Source organism: Mobula hypostoma, chromosome 4, assembly GCF_963921235.1.
Source record: "Mobula hypostoma chromosome 4, sMobHyp1.1, whole genome shotgun sequence".
NCBI classification, from domain to species: domain Eukaryota; kingdom Metazoa; phylum Chordata; class Chondrichthyes; order Myliobatiformes; family Myliobatidae; genus Mobula; species Mobula hypostoma.
The window spans coordinates 43628093-43654047 of record NC_086100.1 but is presented as its reverse complement, the minus strand read 5'-3'; the positions used below and the strand labels follow the sequence as shown (position 1 = coordinate 43654047).

The 25955-nt window shown below is 43.6% G+C and overlaps 2 protein-coding genes across 3 annotated transcripts in view; both read right to left on the bottom strand.

The window, feature by feature from the left end:
- LOC134345931 (uncharacterized) overlaps positions 1-10114 on the bottom strand; it is a 34989-nt gene extending 24875 nt beyond the window's left edge. Inside the window, exons 1-5 of the mRNA XM_063047282.1 lie at positions 9536-10114; positions 8877-9009; positions 8579-8693; positions 4969-6339; positions 4499-4855 (exon numbers count right to left, since the gene is read on the bottom strand). Of these exons, the coding sequence (XP_062903352.1) occupies positions 4499-4855; positions 4969-6339; positions 8579-8693; positions 8877-9009; positions 9536-10114 (2555 nt within the window). The remainder of the gene's footprint in view (positions 1-4498; positions 4856-4968; positions 6340-8578; positions 8694-8876; positions 9010-9535) is intronic.
- tmem44 (transmembrane protein 44) overlaps positions 8578-25955 on the bottom strand; it is a 90754-nt gene continuing 73376 nt past the window's right edge. Inside the window, exon 15 of one of the 2 annotated variants that reach the window (XR_010017649.1) lies at positions 8578-8693. The gene's annotated coding sequence lies outside the window, so the exon portion shown is untranslated. The remainder of the gene's footprint in view (positions 8694-25955) is intronic. The other variant, XR_010017650.1, reaches the window with a different exon arrangement.

Sequence of the window (25955 nt, the reverse complement as noted above, 5' to 3'; positions counted from 1 at the left end):
TTATAATTGTACACAAAATGAAGCTACTGGGTACTCGCTATATTATCTGATGTTTGGGCGCAAGGCGAGTTTGCCCATTGACCTTTGTTTTGGGACTGACGAGGGTGACTTACCACCAAAGACTTATCTGAAGTATGTGTCTGACATGAGAAGAGAGTTGAAAAGCGCTTATGAATTAGCTGGGGTCACGGCTGCCAAGCAGAATCAAGGGAGTAAGAGGAGGTATGATCAAAAGGTGAGGTTCTCCCAACTCCAGCCGGGAGACAGAATCCTCATAAGGAATTTGGGGCTACCTGGAAAGTGTAAGTTGACTGACCGCTGGGCGGCTACGGCCTATGTAGTGGAGAGTCAGATGCCAAACCCACCAGTTTTCCGGGTGAAACCAGAGGCTGGGAATGGGCCTGTCAAGATTCTCCATCGGAACCACCTGCTGACCCTGGATCAAGAGGTGCAGGTAGATCCAGAGCCTGACTGGCAGCCTAGTAAGAGGACTCTTCGGCAACGCGGGGGGACTACTGGGCTCCCAACAGGCGAGGTTAAGCCAGCCCCAACCCCTGAGAGGGATACTGATGCAGAGGATGAGGACCTGGATGTGGGTATATGCTCTTTCGCTAACTTCCCATTGATTGAGGAAGAGACTCCCGGCCCTTCTCCCATTGAGTCAGGTGAAGTGGGAGGGGGCTATTTGTGGGCAGCCTGGGTTGCAGTGGGACTCTGCAGGGGAGGAAGTGGGGTTTCATCACGGAACAGAGGGTTCTGAGTTGCAGGTGGGCACAAGTGATAGGTCGGGGGAGGCCTCGCCAGGTAGACTGGAAGTATTCCCAGTAGTTGTCGGAACCTGAAGAGTTAGATGATGGGGTGCGGAGGTCTCAGAGAATTAGGAGACCATCGGATAGGTTGGACTACATAGCACCAAGGGAACAGAGTGTGACCCCTAATGTGTTGGGGATCTATGTCACTGCCTTTTACACCTGGATTGGGCTTTGTGTTTTGCAGGAAGGGTTGGCAAATTATCTCAACGTCATGAGGACATGACTAAGGCTATGTCCTCACTACGCCGGATAATTTTGAAAACAAAGTTTTTTCTCTTCGTTTTGACCCTCTGTCCACACTGAAACGGCATTTCCATCCCCCGAAAACGGAGCTTTTCTAAAACACTCTCCAGAGTGTGTAAATTTGAAAACGATTGTTCGGCATTGCAGTGTGGATGGGGTAAACAGAGATATCTGAAAACGCTATCATGACAACACCACAACAACAATGCTTTTTCTGCTTCTGCTTCTGCTTGGTACTGCGCAAGCACTGCCGGACAGCTGTTATAAGGCGCAGTCAGTGTGAACGGCGTGACAGTTAAATTTTAAAGTGAGCTTTTTTGACTAGATCCCCTAAGTTGATTTGATTGAGCCTATCTTTAAAAATACTAATGTCAGAAATACTGCGCAGGTCTGGCGGCAGAAAATTCCAATCTCTTGTTGATCTTGGGTAGAGGACAGCTTCATGCGTGTGTTGTTTACTTTATTGTCTACGTTAATAGTTTGTTTGGAATTAAACATCTCCACGTTCTCCAATGCTTTGCTGACTTTGTAGTCATTTGTAACTCGCAGAAACAGCTTGACTTCATCGTCTGTCTAAACGAAGAAGTCCAGTCTGATTTTTCCAGCGGAGGTTTTCTTTGTATTCCTCGAAGACATTGTTGAAAACTTTCTTTCGCTGTTCTTGTTGGTAGTCTAGTTTTTGACCAATGGAAATAGCACAATGCCGCCACGGAAACGTAAATATTATACCGTTTCCTAATCGCTTGTTTTCTGTAGATGTGTCTGCGCATGCCCAGTAGGAATAGATTCGCTCATATATCTGTTTTAGCGTGGACAGAGATATTTTTAAAAACACGTGTGGACGCCTGTCGTTTTTACTCAAAACCAGCATTTTCAAAATTATTCAGTCTAGTGTGGACGTGGCCTAAATTTGGTGGCGGGGGGGAAGAGTGTAACATGCTTTAGGGTTTCACTCCTGTGAAACATGCTGTAAAGTTTCACTGATAATGTAATGGTTTTCTGTAGCAGCAATGTTTGGGTTATGACTAGTGTCACGTACCCCGTGACGGGAATTAAGAACCAGCAGAGATAGAAAATGCTTTGGAGTCCAGTATTGCTATTAACTAATAATATTTATTAGTAATTATGCAATACAGTAATATAAATGTAGATAAATCAAACAGGTTAGCAATGATTATATATATAAGTGAGTATATCAGTAAATGTGGAAATATATGTGAAAAACCAAGCTTCTTTAAGTCTAGGGGTAAAATGTTACAGTCTTACGATGATGAGTAAAGTTCAGTTTTCTGTTCATGGTATTGAGTGGAGTAGTGATGGAGGGGGAGAGAGAGAGATTTGAGTCTTCAGGTGAGCTGACGCCATCGATCTTCCCGTCGTCCTCCAAAATCCTTTAAAAGTCACCGACTGTGACCACAACAAAGGGGACCGGTTTTCTGTGGTGGAGCTATCACCCAGGCGAGGGTGGACACATGGGCAACTCCCCACCAGTCAACCTTTTTCCTTTTCACTGCAAGAGCCACTGATCGATCTGCCTGATCGATCCTCCAAACACCCACATTTTCTGCAGGCACACAAAGCTCATTCAGTGTCCAAAAACATGTGTCTGAGGTCTATGTCATCTGACCGCCTATTTTTCTCATCGTACTGGATATCATAACTCCTCCTTCCTCTCTCTGTGTAAGAAATGCCAGCAGGCGATGTCCTTGAGGAAAGTATAAACAACCTGTGAGCAGTCTTCGTCTCTCTCTCTCTCTCTCTCTTTTAAAAACAAGTTGTTGCTGTTAAATAACTCTCTCTCTCTCCCTCTTTTCCAAGGCACAGTTCATACGGGTAATTCAGGACCCCCATCACACTAGAGATAACGGGGTTAGGAATACTGTTGTTCTTTCTTGTGAGCTGGAAGAGAGATTTTCGCGGTCTTTTTGGCCGAGGAGAGATGAGGAGAGAAGACGTGAATGGAAAGATTTGGTAGACCACCAGATGGGGTGGACTTGGAGCGAGGATCCGAAGGGCAGCGACGATCGGAGGAGGTCGATGGTGGACAATCGATTTATCAGTGAGCTCCAACTTTGTGCAACAGACTGTTAACAAGATTGGGCCCTTCTTTTTTTGTTTCTTTACTAACCATATAATCAAAGTAAGAATTATAAAGCTTAATCGTTTAATCGCATATTGCATATTGTTCGTTATTTCGGGGTACTGGTTTGTAACAGGGGACACATCGCGCAGCATCCACCCAAACGAGATTTCTTAAGTTTCACCGGACAAGGCGTCATCACCCCCTATGTTAAGCAGCTAGCCAAAGCGGGAGTTACACACATAACCCTCAGAGTTTTGAAAACATTCTCCATCAGCATCGAGGATAGTGAATGCTCGAACTCAGTCCTTCCATGGCGAGCAACGCCTGACCTGTACCCTGCGACCATTTCATAAGAGAAAAAAATCTGTCAGCCCTTAACAAATCATATTCACTTGGTTATGGATCGGACAAATTAAATGATCTGACCACTGAATATCTTCAAGTTACATCGATGTATTTCTAAGAGATATCAAGAGTACAATTGCTAAGTTCCAACTCCTGTTTCCACATCTGTTGATATTTGGTAGGGTAGTGATGGGGAAACATCTTGCTAGTTTAATTATAGGCTGTTTTATATTGGCCGAAAAATTTTTCACAATGTCATTGTTCTTGTAGCTACACAGATAAATTCTTCCTCTTTTAAAGATAGAATAGTCAATTCAGCTCTGTCAGCACGACTGTCACGTAATAATTCACTCGCTGATTTTACTTTCCGTTCATTTGCCTTTATCCACTTTCTCGGGTATATTGACAGTCACAAACAAAAGGGTTATTCTGCAGATCGAGTCAATGGAAGAAAGAGATCACAAATTATTAAGGGTTCCATTAAGTATATTAGACAACTGTTAATTGGCAAGATTCAGCTTCTTCAACTTGGATAATTCTTCAAAAATTTTATTGTCCAACATCCTGATATTGTTTCCTTGCAGCTGAAGATCACTCAATTGTTTAAGGCCACTGAAAGCTTTCTTTCCAATAGTTGAGATCTGGTTCTTGCTCAGTAGAAGTTTAGGCAGTATAGGCAGTTTACTGAACACACTATCAGGAAGAGTGAGAAGTTTGTTTTAAGTCAAGGAAAGTTCAATGAGTTTTGAAGTGAATTCAAATACATTAGCAGGAAGACTGGAGATCAAGTTAGAGTCCAGTTTCAAGCGAGTTATTTTTGACAAATCATTCAAAATCCCTTCAGAAAGTTCAAATAGGAGATGTGAGATACTATTTCATATTTACCACCCTCTAGTCTTTTGGTAATATTCCTATGCAAGTGAGGATGCAAAGATCATCACCAGAGGTGCAGCAATATCTTCTCTCACTTCCTATAGTAACCTAGAGTACACACCATTTGACCCTGGGGACTTACCTATTATGTGTGGAAATGCCAGATGTTGTTGTCTGTTCTGTTGTTAATTCAGTTGTACTGGGAGTAGACAATTCTGTTGTCAAACCAGCTGTCAAAATTTCTGGTGTCGTGGTCTGTTCTGTTAGTTCAGTTGTACTGGGGGTAGGTAACTCTGTATTCAAACTAGGTGTTAAAGTTTCTGGTGTTGTTGTCTGTTCTGTTAGTTCAGTTGTACTGGGAGATAACTCCGTACTGAAACTAGGTGTTAAAGTTTCTGATGTGGTTGTCTGTTCTGTAGTCTTTGTAGTACAGGGAGTAGATAATACTGTAGTCGTAATCTGTGTTGAAATGCCAGATCTGGATGTCTGTTCTGTTGTACTGGGAGTAGATAACACTGTAGTCACATAGGAATTGAAGTTTCTGGTGTGAAAATTCCTTTGGTTGTAAAGGTTTTCACGGTAGTTAATAATGCAGTCATCAAAGTTGAAACTTATGGAATAGTAGTTAGTGCTGTTGTAATTAAACAGACAAATTCTTCCTCTTTTAAAGATAGAATACTCAATCCAGCTCTATCAACAGGACTGTCACATAACAATTTACTCGCCGATTTTACTTTCCTTTCATTTGCCTTTATCCACTTTCTCAGGTATATTAATTGACAGTCACAAACAAAGGGGTTATTCTGCAGGTCAAATCCACGGGAAGAAAGAGATCGCAAATTATTAAAGGTTCCATTAGGTATATTAGACAACTGATTATGGGCAAAATTCAGCTTTTTCAACATGGATAATTCTTCAAAAATTTCATTGTCCAACATCCTGATATTGTTTCCTTGCAGCTGAAGATCACTCAATTGTTTAAGGCCACTGAAAGCTTTCTTTCCAATAGTTGAGATCTGGTTCTCGCTCAGTAGAAGTTTACGCAGTATAGACAGTTTACTGAACACATTATCAGGAAGAGTGAGAAGTTTGTTTTCAGTCAAGGAAAGTTCAATGAGCTTTGAAGTGAATTCAAATACATTAGCAGGAAGACTGGAGATCATGTTAGAGTCCAGTTTCAAGCGAGATAATTTTGTCAAATTGTTCAAAATCCCCTCAGGAAGTTCTGTGATGGAGTTTGACTCCAAAAACAACTTTTCTAACATAATAAGTTTAGAAAAAATGTCAGGTGGGAGATGTGAAATACTATTCCAACTCAAAGAAAGCTCAATCAGTTCTGAGAGATGGTCAAAAATACCTGTTGTGAGATTAGCAATCTGATTATTGCGAAGTCGAAGAACTTTGAGTTTTCTAACGTTATCAAATATTTGTGGAGGAAGATTCTTTAGCTCATTTCCTCCTATATGCAATTTTTGAAGCTGTGAAAGTTTGTCAAATATTCCACTTGAAATCTCACTTAAGCTATTGTCAAACAAACGTAGTTCCTCTAATTTCAGAAGTTTATCAAATAATCCCTTTTCTAGATTCTTAATATCATTTCTTGCCAGGAAGAGATTCTTCAGTTCTGGAAGGTTGTCAAAAATCCCAACATTCAATGTTTCCAGTGGGCTACCATCTACCTCAAGATGAGTGAGATTACTGAGAGCATCCAGGGCCCCAATTTCTATTGTCGATATTAAATTATTCATAAAATCAATCCTCATCACTGATGCAGGATAATTCTTAAAGGCTCCAGATCTTAATGTGCTAATATTAGTATTCATTACATGTATTTCAGTTACATTGGAAGGTACATTCACTGGCATTTCTTTCATTGATCCTTTGTTACAGACCAAGATTTGGTTTTGGAACTCGCAATCATAAGAGCAAGTCGCAAAAGTGCACAGAGTCAGAATAGCCAAAAAACATTTGGAAATCATCTTCCTGTGAAGTAAAAAAGACAATAAGTATGTTTAGAAAATAAGTACTTCATATTTATGGAATGGACAGCTATTAGAATATAAAGTCATTATTTAATTTTATATCAGTTTTTAAATAATAATACAGATTAAATTTCTTGCCATCTCTGAAGTTTCTCAAAAATTTACCAGGAAAATGTATTCCCAATAACAATTCAATTGAAAAAGGTCATACTCTAATCTCATGAAATGTGGCTTTCTTCAAATTGTTTGTATAAAACGTAAAATGCATTGTGCTTCAGCTTTAAAGAACAGAGAACAGTATAGCCCAGTAGGCCCTAAGACTTATGAAATTGTGTTGATTTTTTCACTTAATCCAAGATTGATATATCCCTTCCTTCCCACTTTGCCTTCCATTTTTATTACATCCATGTCTCTATTAAATGTCCTTAATGTATCTGCCTCTACCATCATATGGCAAGACATTCCACAAACACAGTGCAAAAACCTAATTCTGGCATCACCCCCCCCCCAATACTTTCCTGCAATCACCTTAAATTTATGCCCCCTTGTATACAGTGATTTCCACCCTGGAAAAAAGTCTCTTGCTATCCACTCTGTTTCTTCTCATCTTGTTCAACTCTATCAAACACTTCTCATTCTCCTTTGTTCCAAAGAGAAAAAACCTACCTTCATAAGACATGCTCTCTAGCCCTGGCAGCATCCTGGTAAACCTGACCCCACTCCCACCACCACTTTCCTCCAAACATATTAAAAATATGCCCTCTTGTATTAGCCATTTCTACCCTGTGAAAAAGTTGCTAGCTGTCCATATAGCTATGCTTGTTATCATTTTATAAACCCTCTATCAAATCATCTCTCTGTCTCCTTTGCTCCAAGGAGAAATACTTCAGTTCACTAAACTTATCCTAATAAAACATTCTCTCTATTAAGTCCTGTCCTATGATCCTCTCGTATCCCCTTTTGCCTATCACCTGTCCAGCTCTCGGCTCTATCCCTCCCCCTCCTGTCTTCTCCTATCATTTTGCATCTCCCCCTCCCCCTCCAGCTTTCAAATCCCTTACTCACTCTTCCTTCAGTTAGTCCTGACGAAGGGTCTCGGCCTGAAACGTCGACTGCGCCTCTTCCTATAGATGCTGCTGGGCCTGCTGCGTTCACCAGCAACTTTGATGTGTGTTGCTCTCTATTAAGGCATCATTCTGGTAAATCACTTCTGCACCCTCTCTAAATCTTCCAATAATGAGGAACCCAAACTGAACACAATACACCATTTATATAGCACAGCAACATAACCCTACGGTTCTTGAATTCTACCCATCGATGATTGAAGGCCAACACACTATATAAGTTCTCAACAACTATATCAACGTATGTGACAATTTTTAAGCCATCTACGTGTGTCGTTCTCAAGATCCCTCTGTTTCTCCACACTACCAAAAACTCTGCCATTTACCCTGTACTCAGACTTCATGCTTGACTTTCCAAAGTGTATCAATTATTCCTCACTTTTTTCAGTTTGAACTTCTCAGCCCAATTCTGCGACCTATCAATGTCACTTTGTAAACTACAACAACCCTCTGCACTATCTAAAACACCACCAATCGTTGTATCATCTGTAAATTTACTAATCACCCTTCCACTTTCTCATCCAAGTCATTCACAAAAATCACAAAAAGTCGAGGTCCCAGAACAGATCCCCGTGGAACACCACTCACCTCCAACCTCGTGGCAGAATATGCTCCATCTACTACCATCCACTGCTTTCTCCAGGCAAGAAGATTCTAAATCCGCATAGCCTTGAGCTCATGCCTTCCAATGTTCTGAATGAGCCTACCATCAGGAACCTTGTCAAACATCATACTGAAATCCATAAACACCATACCCACTTTGTTTCGTGACTTCCTCAAAGAATTTGATCAGGCTCGAGAGGCACAAGCTGGCCCTTACAAAGCCATGCTGGCAGACCCTAACCAACCTATGCTTCTCCAACTGTTCCTAAACTCTGTCTCAGGGTATCCTCTCCAATAGTTTGCCTACACTGACGTAAGACCTACTGGTCCATAATTTCAAGGATTATCCCTATGACCTTTCTTGAAAAAAGGAATCATTTTTACCACCCTCTAGTCTTTTGGTACTATTCCTTGCAAGTGAGGATGCAAACATCATCACCAGAGGTGTAGCAATATCTTCTCTCACTTCCTATAGTAAACTAATGTACACACTGTTTGAGCCTGGGGACTTACCTGTTATGTGTTGAAATGCCAGACGGTGTTGTCTGTTCTGCTGTTAATTCAGTTGTACTGGGAGTAGATAACACTGTAGTCACAATAGGAATTGAAGTTCCTGGTCTGACGATTCCTTATGATATAAAGATATTCACAGCATTTAATAATGTAGTCATCAAAGTTGAAACTTGTGGAATAGTAGTTAGAGCTGTTGTAATTAAACAGACAAATTCTTCCTCTTTTAAAGATAGAATAGTCAATCCAGCTCTATCAACAGGACTGTCACATAACAATTTACTCACTGATTTTACTTTACTTTCATTTGCCTTTATCCACTTTCTCAGGTATATTAATTGACAGTCACAAACAAAGGGGTTATTCTGCAGGTCAAGTCCACGGGAAGAAAGAGATCGCAAATTATTAAAGGTTCCATTAGGTATATTAGACAACTGATTATGGGCAAAATTCAGCTTTTTCAACATGGATAATTCTTCAAAAATTTCATTGTCCAACATCCTGATATTGTTTCCTTGCAGCTGAAGATCACTCAATTGTTTAAGGCCACTGAAAGCTTTCTTTCCAATAGTTGAGATCTAGTTCTTGCTCAGTAGAAGTTTACGCAGTATAGACAGTTTACTGAACACATTATCAGGAAGAGTGAGAAGTTTGTTTTCAGTCAAGGAAAGTTCAATGAGCTTTGAAGTGAATTCAAATACATTAGCAGGAAGACTGGAGATCATGTTAGAGTCCAGTTTCAAGCGAGATAATTTTGTCAAATTGTTCAAAATCCCCTCAGGAAGTTCTGTGATGGAGTTTGACTCTAAAAACAACTTTTCTAACATAATAAGTTTAGAAAAAATGTCAGGTGGGAGATGTGAAATATTATTCCAACTCAAAGAAAGCTCAGTCAGTTCTGAGAGATGGTCAAAAATACCTGTTGTAAGATTAGCATTCTGATTATTGCAGTCGAAGAACTTTGAGTTTTCTAACGTTATCAAATATTTGTGGAGGAAGATTCTTTAGCTCATTTCCTCCTATATGCAATTTTTGAAGCTGTGAAAGTTTGTCAAATATTCCACTTGAAATCTCACGTAAGCTATTGTCAAACAAACGTAGTTCCTCTAATTTCAGAAGTTTATCAAATAATCTCTTTTCTATATTCTTAATATCATTTCTTGTCAGGAAGAGATTCTCCAGTTCTGGAAGGTTGTCAAAAATCCCAACATTCAATATTTCCAGTGGGCTACCATCTACCTCAAGATGAGTGAGATTACTGAGAGCATCCAGGGCCCCAATTTCTATTGTCGATATTAAATTATTCATAAAATCAATCCTTGTCACTAATGCAGGATAATTCCTAAAGGCTCCAGATCTTAATGTGCTAATATTAGTATTCATTACATGTATTTCAGTTACATTGGAAGGTACATTCACTGGCATTTCTTTCATGGATCTTTTGTTACAGACCAAGATTTGGTTTTGGAACTCGCAATCACAAGAGCAATTCGTAAAAGTGCACAGAGTCAGAATAGCCAAAAAACATTTGGAAATCATCTTCCTGTGAAGTGAAAAGATAAGCATGTTTAGAAAATAAGTACTTCATATTTATGGAGTGGACTGCTTTTAGAAATTAATGTCTGTATTTAATTTTATATCAGTTTCTTGAATAATAATACAGATTAAATTTCTTCAGACTCTAGACACATTTCCTCTTTTTTTCCCTCATCAGTCTTACCATCAGAAGTCCTACCTTCTTCATGTATGTATATCATACCTTGTTGGTTTCTTTAATCATTGTTCTAAGTCCCTTCTTAAGTACCTTCCTGACCACCTGATAACTCCCCAGAGCCCTGTCTGACCTATGCTTCCTAAACCTTAATATGTTTCTTTCTTCCTCTTCACTAGATGTTCCATATCTCTTGTCAACCATGGTTCCTTCACCATACCATCATTTAGCAACAATTTTCCATTAGGGCAGTTGTCAGTCATTAGATTTGTGCTGTTGGAGGGGGGGATTGAGAGTCAAAAAACAAAAAAATCCAGTCATGTTCACTCTGGCTCTGCAGGCAATCCCAGTTAGACCCCTTTCCAGAATTCTCTCTGTAGAATTGAATTCTTTTAATCTCCAAAAAGTCATCTATTTCCCTGTTGTGCAATATGATTGAATCTCCATTCATTCCTCCCTCTGACTCCACGTCGCAGATCCCAGCAACTCAGTGCACACTGACGCTTTTCCTCATGTTAGTTTTGGTTCTTCTGCCATTCAGCTTTTTCATTCAGATTCTTGACCGTCCTCCTGATTTGAGTAAATTCTCATTGTCCTTTCTATCCAGAATTTGTATAATTTTAGATATTACTATAAAATGCTCAAGCCTCTCTGTTCTATGAAGAATGAATACAACTTCTTCACTGCACACAATGCAACTAGCATCATTCCTCACTGGAATCATTCCAGTACGTTTTATATTATGAGTATATCTCATTGTAGGTGAATCTCGTCGTTAGTATCCGGCCAAGAAAGTGTCTAATTCGAGGAAGGTGATGGTGATCCCTCATCTCTGCTGCTCTTGTTGAAGATTTGAAAGGTGTTATCAGAGTATTCCAGGCAGATAACGGTGGAGATTTTGGAGATGGTATGCACAGAAACCACTGTGTGCTCTGTGTAAAGAATGACTCTTTAGAGTGCTGAATGAAGGCAGGAGCTGGCTGCTTTGTCCATGATGCTCATGAATTTTTTTGTAGCAGCACCTGTTCAGACTGCTGAAGACTATTCCACTCTTGACTTTTGGCAGTTGTTTATCCTAAGAGTCTGGGGCATCATAAGGTGAGTCGGAAACAAGGTTCAAGCAAAACATAAAGGCATTTTTTTAATCTACACATTTTTAATTCAGTATTTGCATATGATGAATCCTCAAAAGACTTAAAGTAACAATTTGTATATTAGTGAACTATAACCCGAAGAAAGGAATTTAAACAACCTTGTCACAATTTACTTTGCACACCTGCGAAAGGCACAACTCCTCTGCTTTTGAAAACTCTTGATTAGGTTGTTTACCTCATTACTGAGTTTCCTACTATACTTCATTTGATAAGCACTATAGCAACTAAAGGCCTTGTCAAAACATGTTAGTGAAATGATTGGTCAGAACATGGGCGTCAAAGCTAATATGAGAGCACTTCAATATTTCATATTTATCCGTCTCAGATGAACCAAAATGTATTAACTCTTCACCTATTACCTAATGCTCCATCTGTCTAAGCAGCCTGGTTTTCCAAGGCGCAGACCTGGACGATGAATATGGAGATCCTGGGCTGCCCAGACTTCAAGATCCCCCTCTCAGCCTTGCAGATGTGGTCCAAAGGAATGCAAAGCAGTACACTTGGCATCAGCTTGGCTGCAGGAGCTGCCAGGAGGTGACGTGATACGTCATCCAACTGCCTTAGGGGCTCCACTCCGGATTTGTGTAGGGTTTACTCCTTAGCCTTCTCTTCTCCCGAAGATACCCACAAGGCAGTGGGACCCGTAACCCTGGATAGGGGCCCATACCGGGTACTGTCAGCCGGAGCCAGCTGTGCCCGGGACTCGTGCAAGGCAGGGTCGTCACGGTCTGCAGTAGTGACATATGGAGCCATTACCCACTACCTTTAACTCTTCACAACTCTTCTATTAACTCTTCTTCACCCTGACTTAGAAACTGCTCTAAATTCAAGTTTAATTGTTATTCAACCATTCATGAATACCTATGAATACAACCAAACAAGACAACATTACTCTGGGGCCAAGGTACAAAACACAGTACCAACACTCACACACAGCACAAAACACATAACAATTATAAGTGTAACGTCCTGGGAAAGGTTTCCCACTAATGTAATGGTTTCTCTGTAGCACAGTGTTTGGGTTATGACTAGAGATAATGGGAAGTTCGGAATGTGCGCTGGCCAATGAGGGAAATGTTTTTCTTTCTTGTGTGCATGAACAAAGGTTTCGCAGTCTTTTGTTTGGCAGAAGACGGAGAGAGAAGGTGCCAGAATGGGGGAAGCCGTAGACTGCAGGATGGAGTGGACTTGGAATGGGGTTGGGAGTTGATGCCTGGTGGATATCAATGGAGAATGAACAGATGGAAAAACCGTGAGCTCCAACGTTGCACATTAGACTGTTTCTCGAGAATGGGCTCTTTTTCTATTTTACTTTCTTTACTAACCCTATAGTCAAATTAAGAATGATAAAGCTCAATCGTTTAATTGCATATTGTGTACTGTTTGTTATTTCGTGGTACTGATTTGTAACAGGGGAACACATCACACAGCATCCACCCAAACAAGATTTCTTAAGTTTGGCCGGGCCGCCTGCTGTCTTCCTCTAGATTGAGCCGCTAGCCGAACCTGAGGGTTACAATTGTGGGGGCTCACTGGGATTGATTTCATTGGATGCTGTGTGATTACCCCACTGGTTCAATGCTCAGGGTAGAGATTCGTACTCCGGAGGAATTGTTAATTCACTGGTTAACGACTGTTAAAGTTGCGATTGCAGGGTGGAGGTTTGATAAAATGGTGGGCGTGGCTCTCGTTTTAATGCAGACCTGCGCTGACGTAGCAGCAGTGGGGCTGGCTGAATCACAAGCCGAGTTTCCCATAGCTGGGAGCGGAGATTGCAAGGACAGGGTCCTATCGTTTCTGAGGAGTGAGGGGAAGGAGTGGTCGGATTTGGAATGTCTAATTAGTTCCCGTCCCCCAGGGAAGAGTGAGAATTCTGAGGTAGTATCCGCCCTTACCTCTCTGGCGAATGAATGGAAAAATGCCCTAGTCCAAAGCCCCAGCTATGGCAGGCTCCACCTATTCTCTGGAATAATGCCCACCCCTAAAGGGAGATGGAATATGAAACTTGGGTGGAGCAGACCTCTCAGTTGTGAGATGAGTGGCAGTGCTCTGATGATGTAAAGCGACAGAGATTTGTTTGGAGTTTGAGTGGGCGGGCTGCTGATGTTGTGAGAGCCATCAGGTTGAGGTATCCCGTAGTGACAGGGTACAGTCCTAGGTAGTCGTCCCCTGCGGTGAAGTGACCACGAATAGCCTGCCACAGGGAGCGGCAGAGGAGATTGTGGCAGAGTTGAGAACTGAGATGTCTTGGCTGTTATTAGTGGGTGTGACCCCCCCCCCACACCCATATGATGGAGCTGATGGGGGAGGGGGGTCCGGATCCTTTAAGGGGACGAACAATGCAGAGGGTTGCTACCAGCCAGTGTCCTGTGAGAAGGAGAGTGAGCCCCCAGGTACCTAAGCAGAGAGAGTCATTGGAAAAACTTAGAGGAGACCCAGTGAAGGAATGGTCTGGTGTCTCTGAAGGAACCCATTCCCAGCGATGTACCAAGGAACCCCCCGAAAGCAAAAGACCATATTCTTGAAGGCTTAGTGGGGCCATGCTCCAGTGTATCACTATGGATAGAGGGTTTTTATGCTACCAGTTCGCAGGTCATGTTGCTGTACCATTCATTTTACAACTGGGGTATCTGACGCATTTACCATTGACAACATTTAGTGCACTGCAGATCTGGGGTATCAGTGCTGGTGATCATTCATACAGTGGCTATTTGTCTGTGAAGTTGAAGTTCTCAGAGGTCGATGTGGGAGTGTCTGAGGTCCTTGATACATTAGTGCTGGTTTGTCCGGACCCCACTGAGAAGGGCGGCGTTTCAATCCTGGTGGGGACCAACTCTCCTCTGGTCAAGGGGCACATGGGGGCTGCAAAGAGAAGGCCGGTCAGAGCTTTCTGGGGACATTGTTTGTGCACCCGGGGTTTTGAGCTGCTTTTGAAGAAGTGCGTGGCTGCATTGGGCCAGATACCGACTTTAGACAAGGGACTGTGTGGTTCACCCAGTCGAAGCCAATGGTGGTACAGCCCGTTGAAGTAGCAAGAGTGATGGGGACCCCCAAATTTCCCAGAGTGCCTAAGGGTGAGACCATCTTAGTGAAGACCACGAGGGGGAGTCAGCATTTCTGTCTGGGGTACTGGTGAGGTCTGAAATGCAGAAGCCCTCAGTTGTACAGGTGAACAGGATGGCAGTGATTATCAGGAACACTACGAAGATGGAGGTCACCTTCAAGCGGGGGATACCCCTGGCGCATTTGTTCCCGGTTACAGTAATGTCTAGTGTCCTGTGAGACAAACTGGGGAGAAACTATTGGAAAAGGGGAGAAAGTTGACCGCTGAGTCATTCGGGGACCCCCAGTTCCTGCAGGTTGGAAGAGGAGATTGGTAGAGGAGATGTTGAAGCTGGAAGGTGTCTTTTCCACTGACAAGTTTGATGTGGGTTGTTCCAAGACCACTTAGCATATTATCCGGGTGACTGAAGATACCCCGTTCAGAGAAAGGTCGCGGCGACTGGCCCCTGCAGAGGTGGAAGAAGTTTGGCAGCATTTGTGTAAGTTGAAGGAAGCTGGGATCATCACCGAGTCCTGAAGCCCCTATGCATCCCCAGTAGTAGCGCCAGAAAGAAGAATGGGAAGGTACGGATGTGTGTGAACTGTAGGACTCGGAACAGGCGTACTGTCCTGACCAGCATGTGGTCTCGAGGATCGAAGACGCGCTGGCCTCTCTGAGTGGTGCAAAGTGGTTTAGTGTGCTGGACTTGAGGAGTGGATATTACCAGATCCTCATGAGTGAGGCTGACAAAGAGAAGGCTGCATTTATATGTCCCCTGGGATTCTTCCAGTTCGAGAGACGACCCAGGACATATCGAGAGCCCCTGCAACCTTCCAATGGGTCATGGAGAATGCGGTGGAGGATATGAACTTGCTTGAGGTATTGGTATATCTGGATGACCTCATAGTATTTGGATCCACCTTGGAAGAACATGAAGCGAAGCTGCTGAAAGTGCTGGGCCGCCTGAAAGCTGAAGGGTTAAAACTTTCCCTGGACAAGTGCCAGTTCTGCAAAACACTATGTTAGTCACATAGTCTCACAGATGGAGTAGCTACAGAATCAGCTAAGATCAAGGCGGCGATCAACTGGCCAAGGCCCCAGACTGTGAGCACTCTGCGCTCGTTCTTCAGGTTCTGTGGTTACTATTGGAGGTTCATGAAGGGCTACGTGAAAGTGAGTCACCCATTGAATCAGCTTCTGTGTGGTTACTCTCCCTTGGGGAAGAAAAGGAAGGGGAAAAAAGGACAGGAGGGTGGAGAGTATCTTAACCCGTCAGAGCCCTTTGGACCGAGATGGGATGCAAAATGTGAAGAGGCCTTCAGTCGCGAAGGAGCTGCTGACCCAGGAGCTGGTGCTGGCTTTTGCAGACCCCCGATTGGCGAATGTACTGCATATGGATGTCAGCTGAGAGGGTTTGGGGGGCGTCCTGTATCAGGATCAGGACGTCGGGTTGAGACCTGTTGCATTTGTCAGCCAGAGTCTGTTGCCCTCCAAGAAAAACTATCCCATGCACAAATTGAAGTTTCTGGTGTTGAAATGGGCTGTGGTGAATAAGCTGAGTGACTACCTCTATGGTGGCAAGTTTGAGGTGAGGACGGTCAATAAACCCCACAGGTATATCCTGACCTCATCAAAATTGGATGCCACAGGCCATAGGTGTTTGGTAGCATTGTCTGTCTATGATTTTAGCCTGAAGTACCGGCCGGGGAGCCGGAACATTAATGTGGATGCTTTGTCCCGATATGCGCATGAGGGGCTGGACAGGGAAGAGGAGTGGGGGAGCGTTCCTGCCCCGGGGGTGAAGTTTGCCCTCACGGTGAAGGCAGAGGCAAAGGAGGGGCAGGATCGAGTGGTGGATCAATTGGGAGCTTCTGATGATGCCATTCCACCTTTTTTCTGTAACCTGGCTGCTCTGAAGACAAATCAATTGCTTGAATTGAGTTCTGAGGAAGTGGCAGTTGCTCAGCGAGATGACCCGGGCATCAGTACCATTTAGTCAGCAGTCGAGAAGAGAGACATGGCTCAGGTGGAGAAGATGAAACACACCACAGTGCCCCCATTACTGAGAGATATGCTCAGATTAGAGTTGAAGAGCCAGATCCTATACCGGGTCACATTGCCTCCAGACCAGTCCCAGCATTCCCAGCTGGTTCTGCCGGAGAAGTATCGGAGGATTATGTTGAAATCACTTCATGATGATTCTGGACATTTGGGGGTTGAAAAGACCTATGGATTGGTCAGAGACTGGTTTTTCTGGCTCCGAATGAAGTCAGAGGTCGAAGAATACCGCAAGTCATGCAATCGCTGCATACGGCAAAAGACACTGCCTATGTGGGCAGCTCTCTTGTCCCACTTGCAGAGTGTGGGGCCCTGGACCTGGTGTGTATGGATTTCCTGTCAATAGAACCTGACGTCAGCAGCACGACGAATGTCTTAGTTATCACGAATCACTACACCAGATATGCTCAGGCTTTCCCTACCAAGGACCAGAGGGCGTCCACGGTGGCCAAAGTGTTATGGGAGAAGCATTTCATTTATTATGGCCTCCCAAGGTGGATACATAGTCATCAGGGATGGGATTTCGAAAGCAGGCTCATCCATGAGTTACTGGGCATGCCTGGAGTCAATAAGTCGAGAACCACTCCCTATCATCCGTAGGGTGATCCTCAGCCCAAGAGGTTTAACTGGACATTCCTAGACACGCTCGGGACCTTGGAGATCAACAATAAGAGCAGGCGGAGTCAAAATATTGGACATCTGGGCCACAGTTACAACTTACCCGAAATGAAGCTACAGGGTACTCACCATACTATCTGATGTTTGGGCACGAGGCGAGGTTGCGCATTGACCCTTGTTTTGGGATTGATAAGGGCGACTTACCACCGAAGACTTAACTGAAGTATATGTCTGATATGAGAAGGGAGCAAAGGGCTTATGAATTAGCTGGGGTCGCGGCTGCCAAGCAGAATCAAGGAAATAGAGAAGGTATGATCAAAAGGTGAGGTCCTCCCAACTCCTGCCAGGAGACTGTCCTCATAAGGAATTTGGGCTGTCTGGGAAGTATAAGTTGCCTGACTGCTGGGTGGCTACCCCCTATGTGGTGGAGAGTCAGATGCCAAACCCACCAGTTTTCCAGGTGAAACCAGAGGATGGGAATGGGCCTGTCAAGATTCTCCATCGGAACCACCTTCTGCCTCTGGGACAAGCGGTGCAGGTAGGCCCAGAGCCCGACCTGGAGCCAACACCTAGTAAGAGGACTCTGCAGAGACAAGGGGCAACCTGCAGGGCCAACAGCCGGAGAGGTTACTGGGCATGCTTGGAGTCGAGAAGTCGAGAACCAGTCCCTATCATCTGTAGGGTGATCCCCAGCCCAAGAGGTTTAATTGGCCTCCACCCCTGAGAGGGATACTGATTCGGAGGATGAGGACCTGGATGTGGGTATATGCTGCCTTTCAGTAACTCCCTTTTGATTGAGGAAGAGACTCCCGGCCCTTCTCCCACTGAGTCAGGTGAAATTGGGGGATCTATCTGTGGACAGCCTGGGTTGCTGCAGGACCCTGCAAGGGATGAAGTAGGGCTTAGCCAAGGGACAGAGGGGTCCGAGTTGCAGGTGGGCGCAAGTGATAGGCCAGGGGAGGCCTCGCCAGGTAGACCAGAAGTATCGCCAGTAGTGTCGGAACCTGAAGAGTTGGGTGAGGGGGAATGGAGGTCTCAGAAAATTAGGAGACCACCGGGTAGGCTGGCCTATGTAGCACCGGGGGAACAGAGTGTGGCCCCAACCGCTTTGGGAAGCTATGTCACTGCCTTTTACACCTGGGTTGGGCTTTGTGCTTTGCAGGAAGGGTTGGCAAATCATCTCAAAGTCATGAAGACATGACTAATTTTAGTGGGGGGAGAGTGTAACGACCAGGGAAAGGTTTCTCTGCTAATGTAATGGTTTCTCCTTAGCGCACTGTTTAGGTTATGACTAGAGATAATGGGGCCTTTGGAATGTGCGCTGGCCAATGAGGGGGGAGGTTTTTCTTTCTCGTGTGCCTGAGCGAAGGTTTTGCGGTCTCTTGTTCAGCAGAAGATGGAGAGAGAAGATGCCAGAACGGGGAAGTTATAGACTGCAGCACAGAGTGGACTTGGAATGGTTGGGAGTCAACGCCCGAGGAGAAATCAATGGAGAATGAACAGAGCGGAAAACCGTGAGCTCCAACGTTGCGCATTGGACTGTTTCATGAAAATGGGCCCTTTTTCTTTTTCGTTTTCTTTACTAACCCTATAGTCAAATTATGAATTATAAAGCTCAATCGTTTAATTACATATTGTGTACTGTTTGTTATTTCGTGGTACTGATTTGTAACAGGGGAACACATCACACAGCATCCACCCAAACAAGATTTCTTAAGCTTTGCCGGGCCGGAGGCCGTCTTCCCCTAGATTAAGCCGCTAGCCGAACCAGAGGGTTACATAAAATAGGAAGATACAGCCACTCAATGATAGAGTCCAAACTCAAGCCATCTTCTGCCAGGCAAATTCTGTGATGGCGGTGGGGAAGGGGGGGGGGGCAGCATCGACTCCAGCCTGGATGCCGTGCCACATCACCTCTTGTGGAGTGTACCATCTCCGATGCCTCTCTCCTGGTGGCTGTAAACCGGCGACACCAAGGCCTGAGGCCTAGTCCTCACACATACAAGATAGCATTCTGCTGCTGAATTCTAGCATGAGCAGCCAGGAAGTTCTATTAGTCCACTTACACCTCCTAGAACCACAGCAATTCTTCTGGTGATGAGATTCCCACCATGCAGTTGGGAATACAGTTCCATTATTTAAGTCTAACGAGATCAATCTAACCCTTCCTTCTGTGTAGTTCACCATGTGCCTCTCTATGTGTTTCTTAAATGCCTGACTGAGCACTCCATGCACCCACCACTTTCTGTGTAAAGGACTTCTGACATCCCACCTATACTTCCCTCCCATCACCTTAAATCACACCTAGTATTAGTCATTTCCACCCTGGGAAAATGTCTCTGGCTATCCATTCTATGTCTTTCATCATCTTGTACATCTCTCAATGTATCTTCATAAGACATGGCCTTTAGACCCAGCAGCATCCTGGTAAATTCACTCTGCATCCTCCCTAAAACTTCAACATCTTTACTATAATGCTCTTGTTTCCACAACTGTTGATACTTGGGAGGGCAGAGATGGGAAACATTTTGCTAGCTCCATTTCTTCTTGGCAGCAACATTTTATTATAAATTCTTCAGGATAACTGTGGAGTTACATGCCACAACTTAAACCCTGAAATGTTTGCATGCATGATGCTCGCAGTTAAACGTGCCCTCTTGTGAGCAGCAGAATCCTGGTAAATCTCTTCCGAACCCTTTCTAAAGCTTCTCTATCCCTCCTACGATGAGGTGACCAGAACTGAACACAATATTCCAAGTGTGGTCCACTAGGATTCTTTAGAGCTACAATGTTACCATGTGGCTTTTGAACTAATTCCCCAATTAATAAAGGCCAACACACCTTCTTAACCACCCTATCAACTTGCGCAGCAACTTTGAGGGATCTATGAATGTGGACACCAAATCCTTCTATTCCTCCATACTGCCAAGAATTCTGCCAGTATACCTGTACAATATTCTGCCATCAAATTTGACCTTCTAAAATGAATCACTTCATACTTTACCAGGTTGAACTCCATCTGTGACTTCTCAGGTCAGCACTACATCCTGTCTATGTGCTACTGCCACAGATCTAGATTCAAAAGGCCTCCACCTAATCAGAAATCTGTACTGGGAACAAACTGCTGCTGTAAGAATAGATGGAGAAGTGAGTCAGTTTATGAAAATCAAGAGAGGCGTTAGACAAGGGTGTGTTTTCTCCCCTGATTTATTTAATGTGTACAATGAAACAATATTACAAAAAATAAGAGACATCTTGAGAATCAAAGTTGGTGGTAAAAACATCAATAATTTCAGATATGCAGATGACACCGTGTTAATTGCAAGTACGGAGGAAGAACTACAAAACTTAATTGATATAGTTGTTGAAGAAAGTGCAAAAATGGGTCTATCTACCAACTGGAAAAAGACAATGTATGGTGATATCCAAAATGAAGGAAAATTCTATCTGCAGGCTGAGAATAAACGGGGAAAAGATAAAACAAGTACAGAACTTTTGCTACTTAGGAAGCTGGGTGATATTTAAATGGCAGGTGCAACATAGACATCAAAAGAAGAGTAGGGATGGCAAAAGACACCTTTACGAGAATGAGGAGTATACTGACCAATACTAAACTAAACACGACAACCCGCCTCAGGGTGCTGAAATGTTACGTTTATCCAGTTATGTAATTTGGCTCAGAATGTTGGACAATATCTAGTAACATGAGGAAATGAATTGAAGCAGCAGAGATGTGGTTTTTGAGAAGGATGCAAAGAATATCATGGACGAAACGAATATCTAACGAGGATGTCATGAACAGCGCAAACACAAAAAGAGAAATAATGTATGAGATCATGAAAAGGCAACGTAACTTCATTGGACATGTGATTAGGAAAGAGGAGTTAAAATGCACGGTAATTATGGGGAAGATTGAAGGGAAGAAAGCAAGAGGAAGACAAAGACAAATGATGATGGAGACCGCAGCCAGAGAACTGGAAATGAATACCAATGAATTGATTCACTTGACCTGAAACAGGAGTGTGTGGGCCATGGCAGTCAAAGCTCAAACTGGGCACGGCACCTGATGATGATGATGTGCTATTGCAACCTACAATGACTTTCCACACTATCCACAAGTCCACCAACATTTTTGTCATCTACAGATTTACTAACCCACCCTTCCACTTCCTCATCCAAGAAATTTATAAAAATCAGAAGGAGCAGAGGTCCAAAAACAGACTGCTGCAGAACACCACTGATATTCAACCTCCAGCAGAATACACTCTATTTATTACCATCCTCTACCTTCTGTAGGCAAGCCAATTCTGTACCCACACAGCCAAGTTTCTATGTTTCCCATGCCTCCTGACTTTCTGAATTAGCCTACCATGAGGAACCCTATCAAACACACTAATCCATTTACACCACATCCTCTGCTCTACCTTCATCAATGTGATTTGTCATATTGTCAGAGAATTTAATCAGGTTAGTGAGCCATGACCTGCCCTTCACAAAGCCATGCTGGCTATCCATAATCATACAGTAGACTGAGTCATTGAACCATATTGCCGTAGAATAGGGTCTTCCACCCAACATGTCCACATTAGATATCTAGGATAATCCTACACTGATCCTATTTTCCTCTAGCATCCAATCAAATTCAGCCCCCAAATCCTCAATTCTCCTATCACATCTATACTCAGGGCACTAACAGTAGCCAACTAACATTAAGTCACCTGGGACTGTATTAACTGGAATTCAAAAGAACGAGAGGAGATCTTATAGAAACATACAAAATTATGAAAGGGATAGATAAGATAGAGGCGGGAAAGTTGCTTCCACTGGTACGTAAGACTAGAACTAGGGCAGGGGTCCCCAACCTTTTTTGCACCGCCCACCGGTTTAATATTGACAATTTTCTTGCAGACCGGCTGATCGGGGGTTGGATGTTAAACATGACCGGAATATAGGTGTTAGGTCAACTATAAGTCACTTACAGTTGACTTATACACTCAATTTCATTTCATTTCAATTTCAATTTCATTTCTAAAGGGGTTTATCTAACAAATTTAATATTAAACACACAGCACATATCCTCCTCACATGAATGTAGTGATAAGTCAATTATAACAGTGGTCCCAAACCTCCAGGCCACGGACCGATACATTGCCGCAAAGAATGCAGCGGTGTAGCGGTGGCCGGAATGCATCCAACACGTCTTTAAGAAAAAAGCCGAAATAAACAAACTAATTAATTAGGTGCCGCCCGGCATGTAAATGTCGGCCCAGATCAGAGGCAACACAATCAGCAATCGCCTCTGATCTGGGCCGACTTTTACATGCCGGGCGGCACCTAATCAATTAGCTTGTTTATTTCGGTTTTTTTCTTAAAGATGTGCTGGGTACGTTCCAGCTACGGCTGTATTCTTCGCGGCCCAGAGGTTGGGGACCACTGAATTATAAGTCACTTATAAGTCAATAGCATCATAACATTTTAAGTAACGTTTGGATATTAAACACACAGCACATATTTTCCTCGTATGAACGTATAAAATCATTGCAATACAACAATATTGCTGAATCAGTGGGAGCCCTGGGCTTGTTTTCCTGCAACAACACGGTCCCATCAAGGGGTGATGGGAGACAGCGATACTCGAACGGGGTTCCTTATGTCCAGTCTATTCTGCAATTTAGTTTTCGTAGCATTCATTGCAGAAAACTCCGCTTCGCAGAGATATGTTGGAAATGGAAGCAACGTTTTCAGTGCTTTCATGGCTATCTCAGGATATTCAGCCTTGACTTTGATCCAGAATGCCGGCAGAGATGTTATGTCAAATGTACTTTTCAGCCCACCATCATTTGCAAGCTCGAGGAGTTGATCTCCTTCCTGCGCTGACATGGATGACACGCGGGTAATGACCTCGCATGCGTAATTGCTCAACAGTGCATGACAGGGAATGAGGAAAGGTGCAGCTGACTCATATCACCAAATCATATCGTTTCCTCGCGGCCCGGTACCACATGCTCTGCAGCCCGGTAACGGTCCGTGGCCCGGTGGTTGGGGACTGCTGGTCTACTGAGTCTTCGAGTATCGCTGTCTCCTGTCACCCCTCGATAGGACCGTCTTGTTGCAGGAAAACAAGCCCAGGGCTCCCATTGATTCAGCGATATTGGTGTGTCGCAATGATTTTATATGTTCATATGGGGAAATATGTGCTGTGTGTTTAATATCCAAATGTTACTTAAAATGTTATGATGCTATTGACTTACTTATATAACCATATAACAATTACAGCACAGAAACAGGCCATCTCGGCCCTTCTAGTCCGTGTCAAGCGCTACTCTCACCTAGTCCCACCTGCACTCAGCCCATAGCCCTCCATTCCTTTCCTGTCCATATAGCTATCCAATTTTTCTTCAAATGATAATATTGAACCTGCCTCTACCACTTCTACTGGAAGTTTGTTCAACACTTACTTCAAGCTCCCCTGTCCTCCCCGATAATTGACTTGTCACTATATTCATGCAAGGAAAATATGCGGTGGGTTTAATATTAAATTTGTTAGATAAACCCTTTTAGAAACGAAATTGAGTGTATTAGCCACTTATCGCCTATATTCCGGTTGTGATTACCCCCCACCCCCGAACAGAATCGGCAAAAACGATTTGCGGGAAAAAATCGGCACGTACACACATGCACAATGTCCCGCATGTGCACTGGTGCCCGCGCAAGGCTTCATGGTCATTGTAGTCTTTCTCTGCGTAAAAAGAACCTATTTGACCACTACTCTTGTCCGTTGGCAACCCTACACCCCCCCGCCCCCCTCCCCCCGGGTCAGCTGGTGCGCAAGAATATTGTCAATATTAAACCGGTCCGCAGTGCAAAAAAGGTTGGGGATCCCTGCAGTAGACAACCCCCCCATGACTTCCTCCTTTTCTGCAGCCATGACACTATCTCTGATCAACAGTGCCATGCCCCCACCTCTTTTGCCTTCCTCCCTGTCCTTTCTGAAACATCTAAAGCCTGGCACTCTAAGTAACCATTCCTGCCCCTGAGCCATCCAAGTCTCTGTAATGGCCACAACATCACAGCCCCAAGTACTGATCCACGCTCTAAACTCATCCACTTTGTTCATGATGCTTCTTGCATTAAAATAAACACATCTCAAACCATCGGTCTGAGTGCATCCCTTCTCTATCACCTGCCTATCCTTCCTCTCGCACTGACTCCAAGCTTCCAAACAATGCAGTTTGTAAAGAATAGTATTACTGATAACAATGTCAGAAATTTTAAATTAACCTACACAGAAAACAGGAAACTCAAAGATGCCATCATTTTCACAAAATACTTTCATTTTTTGTACTTCTGTAGTACAGTATTGTTTTATAGAAACCATAGAAACCATAGAAACTACAGCACAGAAACAGGCCCTTTGGCCCCTCTTGGCTGTGCCGAACCATTTTCTGCCTAGTCCCACTGCCCTGCACATGGACCATATCCCTCCATACACCTCCCATCCATGTATCTGTCCAATTTATTCTTAAACGTTAAAAAAGAACCCGCATTTACCACCTCGTCTGGCAGCTCATTCCATACTCCCACCACTCTCTGTGTGAAGAAGCCCCCCCAATGTTCCCTTTAAACTTTTCCCCCCTCACCCTTAACCCATGTCCTCTGGTTTTTTTCTCCCCTTGCCTCAGTGGAAAAAGCCTGCTTGCATTCACTCTATCTATACCCATCATAATTTTATATACCTCTATCAAATCTCCCCTCATTCTTCTACGCTCCAGGGAATAAAGTCCTAACCTATTCAACCTTTCTCTGTAACTGAGTTCCTCAAGTCCCGGCAACATCCTTGTAAACCTTCTCTGCACTCTTTCAACCTTATTTATATCCTTCCTGTAATTTGGTGACCAAAACAACACAATACTCCAGATTCGGCCTCACCAATGCCTTATACAACCTCATCATAACATTCCAACTCTTATACACAATACTTTGATTTATAAAGGCCAATGTAGCAAAAGCTTTCTTTACGACCCTATCTACCTGTGACGACACTTTTAGAGAATTTTGTATCTGTATTCCCAGATCCCTCTGTTCCACTGCATTCCTCAGTGCCTTACCATTAACCCTGTATGTTCTATGTTGGTTTGTCCTCCCAACGTGCAATACCTCACACTTGTCAGTATTAAACTTCATCTGTCATTTTTCAGCCCATTTTTCCAGCTGGTCCAAGTCCCTCTGCAGGCTCTGAAAACCTTCCTCACTGTCTACTACACCTCTAATCTTTGTATCATCAGCAAACTTGCTGATCCAATTTACCACATTATCATCCAGATCATTGATATAGACGACAAATAACAATGGACCCAGCACTGATCCCTGTGGCACACCACTAGTCACAGGCCTCCACTCAGAGAAGCGATTCTCTACCACCACTCTCTGGCTTCTTCCATCGAGCCAATGTCTAATCCAATTTACCACCTCTCCATGTATACCTAGCGACTGAATTTTCCTAACTAACCTCCCATGCGGGACCTTGTCAAAGGCCTTACTGAAGTCCATGTAGACAATATCCACTGCCTTCCCTTCATCCACTTTCCTGGTAACCTCCTCGAAAAACTCCAACAGATTGGTCAAACATGACCTACCACGCACAAAGCCATGTTGACTCTCCCTAATAAGCCCCTGTCTATCCAAACGCTTGTAGATTCTGTCTCTTAGTACTCCCTCCAATAATTTACCTATTACTGACGTTAAACTCACCGGCCTATAATTTCCCGGATTACTTTTCGATCCTTTTTTAAACAA